The sequence below is a fragment of the Kogia breviceps genome, chromosome 1 (genome assembly GCF_026419965.1).
Source record: "Kogia breviceps isolate mKogBre1 chromosome 1, mKogBre1 haplotype 1, whole genome shotgun sequence".
NCBI lineage: Eukaryota > Metazoa > Chordata > Mammalia > Artiodactyla > Physeteridae > Kogia > Kogia breviceps.
In genome coordinates, this window is record NC_081310.1 from 65,695,345 (window position 1) to 65,702,787 (window position 7,443).

Sequence of the window (7,443 nt, forward strand, 5' to 3'; positions counted from 1 at the left end):
GTGCAGCAATGAAGACCCAACACAGCCAAAAAATAAATTTATTTTAAAAAAATGATATATAAAGATGATAGCAGTTTTGGGGGGAGGGAAATATCTTCCTAAAATTATAGGCTGAAGCTTGTCAATAGCCAAATGAGACAGATTTTTTTTAAAAATTTTTATTTTTATTGAAGTATAGTTGATTTATAATGTGTTAGTTTCTGGTGTACAGCAAAATGATTCAGTTCTACATATATATTCCTTTTCGTATTCTTTTCCATTTTATGTTATTACAAGATATTGAATGCAGTTCCCTGTGCTATACAATAGGATCTTGTTATCTGTTTTATATATAGAAGTTGTTATATGCTAATCCCAAACTCCTAATTTATCCCTCCCCTACCCCCTTTCCCCTTTGGTAACCATAAGTTTGTTTTCTATATCTGTGAGTCTGCTTCTGTTGTGTAAATAAGTTCATTTGTATAATATTTTAGATTCCACATAGAAGTGATACCGTATGATATTTGTCTTTTTCTGTCTGACTCACTTCACTTCTTTTGATAATCTCTAGTTCCATCATGTTACTGTACTGTTTCGTTCTTTTTTATGGCTGAGTAGTATTCCATTGTGTGTGTGTATATATATATATATATATATATATATATATATATATATATATACATCTTCTTTATCCATTCATCTGGGACAGATTTATTGTCTTGGACCTCAGGAAAGGAAACTAGAGGGAATTAAAAAACCCTCCTCAGCTGACCAGAGGACCTCAACCTTCTTATTTAGCAACTTTCTGCCCTGGGTTCTGGAGGTCAGAGGAGAATAATCAGGAACTAATAATACTTTCCTCAGTGTCCTTCACTTATTCATTCTTCCAAGATTTGCTAAGCTCCTGATATGTGCTAGGCACTATGCTAAGTGCTGGGGATACAAAGATGAAAAAGACAGTCCTTGCCATCAGGTTGTTTACAGTATGGGGAGAAGACAGTAATGGGAGTGAATCTAGAGACAGGGAGAATAGAGGCAGAGTTGATTAAGTACTGCTGTGAGGTAGATGCCTACTTTTGAGCTTGGGTATGCAGCTGAGCGCTATGTGCAGGACCAGGCATAGGATGACTCTCACCTTGCTTTGTTGGCAGTTGGACAAGCAGAACCGTGCCAAGATCACTGACTTAGGATTCTGCAAGCCAGAGGCCATGATGTCAGGCAGCATTGTGGGGACACCAATTCATATGGCCCCTGAACTTTTCACAGGTAAGCTGAAGGGCAGGGAGTGGGTTTGGGCAGTGCTCCATGTTTTAACGAAGTGCTGCCCTTTGGGGTAAGTAGTATCCACAAGTACTACTGGCAGTTCTGGCACAGGCAGGGGAGAAACCAGAACAGGGGAAACCTAAGACAAGTAGGGGGACAAGTGAAGAGGTAAAGGGGCAAGAAAGAAAAGTGTAAATGGGAGTCACCAACTGTTCTTTTGGATGTCTCTCTGGGCTGCTAGTGCCATCATTGCCATAGTCAACCAATTATTTAATCCTAAAGTATTAATTGAATAACTCCTATATAATAAGAGTTGTCCTCTATCATTAAAGAACTTACAGTTGACAGAGATATATTGAGAGGTAAAATAATTAAGAAGCAGTATAAGACAACATGTGATTAAGTGCTACATAATGTAATGTTGGTGTTCAGGGAAGAAATTTTAGATGGTTTTGTGGTAGAGGTGAAATTCTGGATAGAAACTGAATGAGATCTGGAAAATTTGGTAGGTGGGAAGGGAACTCAGTATATTTATTAATATATTCTTTGAGCTAGCCACTGTGGGTATGTTATATCATATATTTTGTTCCATTTAATCCTCATGACAATTCTGTGGTGATACTGATGCATTTTTATGTCCATGTCATGGATAAAGTTGAGGCCAGACTGATGAAGAAACCCACCCCAAAACACTGAGCTGGAAGTAATGAGGCTGGGATTGGAATTTAGGTCCTTCTGTCTCTAGAGTCCAACCATGTTAGGTAGGAGAGAAAATTCTGGAGGCTGAGGGAGAGGAATTAGGAGCAAAATTGCCGATTAGAAATAAGCATGATGGGAAAGAAATCAGTTCGGGAAGTAATAGCAAACAAGTTGGAGATAAGATATATTTGAGCTTGAAATTCATGCAGTGGAGTGAAGGCTTGATGTGGAAGAAGTAAGGAGCTCTTGGGCTTTTGAACAGGTGAGGGATGAAAAGAGATGTTCATGGAAAGAGCCAAGTAGGGAGATCAGTGGTGGAGACCAGACCTAGAATTAAGTTGGTAGTAGTGCTGAAACAAAAGATGTTACAGATTTGAGATCAATTCAGAGGAAGGATGGGCAAGATTTTGTCTTTAACTTGATATGGGTGATGAAGAGAAAAGAATGACTAAAAGATGACTCTGAGGTTTTGAGCCTGAATGGATGAGGAAGGTTACGTCATTGCCAGGGAAGGTGGAAAGGGAATGGCAGGTCACTCACTCATTAGTATTGGTAAGACTTAAGATTAGCAATTTATAATATTTGGATTTCTCTCATTAGCCACAAGTCTTCCCCCAAGCCTTCATTGAGTGATATAATGATTAGGAGTTAGTTGGATAGCTGTAGTCCTACGCACATTGAAAAGAAGTAGACATTTTTCTTTCCCTGACTTTAAAAAAAATTTCTATTCCCACTTTTATTATTTTATCTTGGCTACTGCATATTTAAATTCATTTGATTATTTCTACTGCAGTTCATCCTACTGCTGTAAAAATAATCTTTCTAAAATATTTTCTTCATGTCACCTCCGCTCTAAAGCGTAAATGACTCCTGCTGTCCATCAAATCCAGACTCTTCTGTCCGACTTTAAAAATCTTTATGTTATGGTTCCAACCTATCTACCCACCAATTTTATTTCCCAACTTTATTTCCCTAACATGCCCTTTCAGGATTAATCTTTTTGATTGTCCCATTAAAATAAAGGCCTGGACTTCCTAGGTGGCGCAGTGGTTAAGAATCTGCCTGCCAATGCAGGGGACACGGGTTCGAGCCCTGGTCCGGGAAGATCCCACGTGCCGCAGAGCCACTAAGCCCGTGAGCCACAACTACTGAGCCCGAGTGCTGCAACTACTGAAGCCCGCATGCCTGGAGCCGGTGCTCTGCAACAGGAGGAACCACCGCAATGAGAAGGCGGTGTACCGCAGCTAAGAGCGGCCCCTGCTTGCTGCAACTGGAGAGGGCCCGTGCGCAGCAACCAGGACCCAACACAGCCAAAAATGAATGAATGAAAGAATAAATAAATAAATAAATTTATTTATTTTAAAAATAAAAAAATACTTTACACAAACAATAATCAAATACAAAATATAATGAATATCAGTGAAATATAAAATAAATAAATTAAAATAAAAGGCCTGTTTTCCTTCCCCTTTGTCAAGTTCTAGTCTTGGCTCTTTTAATCTTTAGCCCGCCCAGTGCCATAGTTTTTTGTATTATAAAATGGGCATTATAAATGTGTCCTGCCTAACAGGGTTGTTATAAGAGATAATGGGTATTAAAGGCTTTAGGAAAAAATGTGTAAAGACCTCTGCAGATGCAACTTAGTGGTGATGCTGTTGATTCCCTCCCTGGCTCACTACTTGTCACCTTTTCTTGCTGTAGGGAAGTATGATAATTCTGTGGATGTCTACGCTTTTGGCATTCTTTTCTGGTATATCTGCTCAGGCTCTGTCAAGCTCCCTGAGGCATTTGAGAGGTGTGCCAGCAAAGACCATCTCTGGAACAATGTGCGGAGAGGTAAGAGCCACGAGCCTTGCTTTGCCTTGACTCCCCAGGAGAGAGCAGACTGAGACCAGGCACTGCCACAGCGGCCTCCTGTCCTCCTCTCTGGCCACTCCACAGCAGGACTTCATACACATTTAAACCATCATGGAATCCAGAAAAGACATTTAAGTCAAACCTTTGCTTCCAGGCAGCGTGGTTCTGAACTCTCAGAAAGGTTTTTATCTTTAAAATTTCTAATTCTTCAACATCCTATGCCGGTGTATTCCAGTTTTTCATCACAGTTACTGTGAGGTTCTAACCTAGATATTTGCAGCTGAAGCCAAAGCTCACTGCATTGTTTAGCATCCTGAGCCCCAACTGGCTAATCAGCCTGTGAGCTGATCATGCCTCTTCATTGTGTTGGTTTCCTTCTCTCTGCCTCTGGTCTTACTTCCATGCTCCTTTCTCTAGGGGCCCGTCCAGAACGCCTTCCTGTGTTTGATGAGGAGTGCTGGCAGTTGATGGAAGCCTGCTGGGATGGTGACCCCTCTCAGAGACCTCTCTTGGGCATTGTCCAACCCATGCTCCAGGGCATCATGGACCAGCTATGCAAGTCACATTCTGAGAGGCCAAACAGAGGACTCGAGGATTCTACTTGAAAGCAGAGACCTTTCTCTTTCACTCTTTATTTCTTTCCTTCCCCTCACCTTTTGGCTATGGGAAGAATTTGACATTCATTACAGAGAGCTCCCAAGGGGACTGATGCTTGCTGGGCAACTTGAGACCTTCCCAGGCAGAGATGACTCCCGGATAGGCAAGAGTTGGATGGCTGTGAGCATATCCAGCAGTTCACTGATGCCCAAGCTATTTCTTTAGCCAAAAAGTCAGTATAAATCTCTTCTGTATGAAATTTCAAGAAAAGTCTTACATAGTTCCCTTTTCCGGACTGTCTTTTAACTCCAGCGTAATCAGGACTCTGTGCTCCCATTGTGGAGCGCACATTCCTAACATTCTTTGGAAATCTTAGTTCATAGCTCCGTTTACACATGGGAGGTTAGGTTTTTCTCCACCCAGAGTCCCTTTTCAGTTTATCCCCTGTGGCTTAGTCTGCTCTCAAGACACCAGTTTTCTAGCAGATGGCCCACGTATTTTGCCGGAGTAGGGAGAAGCAAGGGAGGGGCTAATGCTTAGTAAGGAGATGAGTGGTTGCAGTTCATTTTTTAAAAAGTATTCTGAGAAAAGGTGCAGGCCAGCCAGAGTCCACATGTAGATATTTGGAAGTGTTATTTAAACACTCAGCAGGCTGAGTACAGGAATACATATGTATAACACGTGTGTATACTTTGCTTTTGTTGAATAACAATGTCTGCTAATTTGGGGTTCTTCGTTGCTTGGCATCCATTATTTAACTGATGCAATGCCATGAAATGTACTGTATTGTATATTACTTGGGAAGACACTAGATATTCAAAGAGGCCTGGCAGCACTTGGGCTGTAGAGGGCTCAACAAGGCCAAAGTCCTAAAGATTTTACCTCCTAGCTTTGGTTGTCTGTGCTCCCACGTGGTGAGGTGACATTGTGGCAGGGGGAGGAAGAAGGATAGGATGAAAGAGTTACCCTTACTGTGTTCCATCCTTCTTACCAACTTAATTAGGGCAATTTACCCCAGCCTGAAAATGATTACCTGGCCATTTTTAATGTGCTTGAGGTCTGGTCGCTTCTGTTGCTTCAGAATTGAGGGACGGACCTTCCTGCAGAGCAATCAGAAGACACGGTGGAGCCTGGGGCTCCAGAGTAGTAGCTGCCTTAGTGCCTAGGGAGCCAGCGGCAAGGTCAGTCTGGGGGCGTTGAGGAATGCTCATCGGGGTGAGGTTCCCACAGGCATGCCCTAGTTCCCTGCATCCTCTGCAGAGAGTGGCTCATTGATTGAGCAAAAGCCTTGCACTTCTCTGGGAAGGAGGACTGTGCTGGTTCTTCCCAGACCAAAGAAGTCATTTGTGACTCCCTCAGTTTCAAGGGGACAGAGCCTAGGCAGCAGCTTCTCCTAATTTTTAACACTAAAATTCAAGGAAAGAGTGAAGGGAGGGATATATTACTACCACGGATAGAAACAGGGGACTGGTAGAACTCTCAACTAGTACCTGTCAGCTCTCCAATGCATTTTTTTGCATTTTCACTTGAGCTGCCAAAGAGGTGTTGACAAAGTTTTTTCCTGATCAGCAAAGTGGTTTGGGGTAGCAGGGCTGCAAAGTGATAACTGCACTGAATGACACTTTATTTTTTGGCTTATTATTTAGCACTGAGAAGCCAAAAGGGATTGGTGATTATAACAGCACTTTGGGGAATAGACTCCCTCTGGCCTTGCTTTGGAGAGAAGGCATGCGTGGTATTCCATCTGACTAATCAGGGAACCTCCTAAGTTCATACTGCATCAGAGTGGAATAAATGGCCCTCGAAGAGTCCATTGCTGAAAGAGTAGTTGCTTTCTTTGAGTTTTCAAAGCTTGATTTTTGGATTTGCTGGATCAAATAACCCACTTTTTCTTTAAAAGAAAAAAAAGAGGGTTTATCCTTCTAAATATGGGGGTGGGGTGGGTTAGGGCTAGTGTGATGTTTAAGTGGGTTAGAAGGGAGTCAACTTGAGAAACCTGTATGGCAAACTCCCTTGGGGGTTTTAAGTACACTACTGTTCTGAGAAGCGTTTTATTTTTAACTTTATCTGCTTTGTTAACATCCAGTCCACAGAGCTGACTGAAGAGACTGTGTGTGAACACCTGACACTGGGGGGACACCTTACTCAGAGGGTTGAAAAGGAAATTGGTCTGGACAGCTTGTTGTCTTTTGTCTTTATGTAATGTTTTTGTTTGTTTCAAAGGACTAATGTTTATTATTACAGTGTTAAATAAAAGTGTAATATACTAAGTGTGTAGAATAAAAGTGCAATAACAAGAGAAAATTACTTTGGCACAAACTTCAGTTCTTACACTCTCTCCCTCCCTGTGCTACCTGTCTCTTTCCATGATATTGTTACAGCAGGACAGTGTTAATTGTGTATATTTTTCAGAGATGCAACTATGGGTTAAGTCTTCCATTTAGTGTAATTTTGAATGGCTGGGTTTGGTTTTATAGAGTATCGTGTATACTTCTGGGGTGCACAAACACCAGATGTGCTGTATAATAAAGATCACATTAACGTTTTAGGTTTATATCTGTTTGGCTTTTGTCTTCCCTTAACCTCACTGTGTCTACAGAATGCTCTCTATTCCATTCCATTTCCACTGGGACCCTAGAGATCTTTCAGTTTGCCTTGGAGACTGATGGAACGTGTTACTCTCCCCCATGGATTGCTCTCCGTCTCTGGGCACTTGACATGACCACTACCAGAGGGTAGGGCCCGGGAATGGGAGGTAGGAGAGCGAAGAAGAAAGGGGCAAAGTGGAGTGATAGCAATTTATTTTTCAGAGCCTCTCCTGGGTTCCCACCCTTTCCGCCAGCCTCTTTTCAGCACGAACTTGCAACATTCTGAACTTGTGCACAAGCCTATCTACTCTTCATTACACTGTGAGAGAATTGGGGCATTGAATCCATATATGGGCCTATCTGCATTTGGAATATTTGAATTTTCTTTATAGGCTCAGCCTGCTCTTCAGATTTGCTTGCTCGGCAGAGCCTGGTGGACACCATCATAGGCCTCTACCAG

General features: G+C 42.1%; 1 protein-coding gene across 3 annotated transcripts in view; it reads left to right on the top strand.

Annotated features, from left to right (window-relative positions):
- DSTYK (dual serine/threonine and tyrosine protein kinase) overlaps window positions 1-6,949 on the top strand; it is a 57,296-nt gene extending 50,347 nt beyond the window's left edge. For 2 of the 3 annotated variants that reach the window (XM_059057559.2, XM_067033338.1), the window contains exons 11-13: window positions 1,131-1,245; window positions 3,643-3,777; window positions 4,216-6,949. In XM_059057559.2, coding sequence (XP_058913542.1) covers window positions 1,131-1,245; window positions 3,643-3,777; window positions 4,216-4,403 — 438 coding nt within the window. In that variant the 3' untranslated portion in view covers window positions 4,404-6,949. The remainder of the gene's footprint in view (window positions 1-1,130; window positions 1,246-3,642; window positions 3,778-4,215) is intronic. The other variant, XM_067033337.1, reaches the window with a different exon arrangement.
- The last annotated feature ends 494 nt before the right edge of the window (window positions 6,950-7,443 follow it).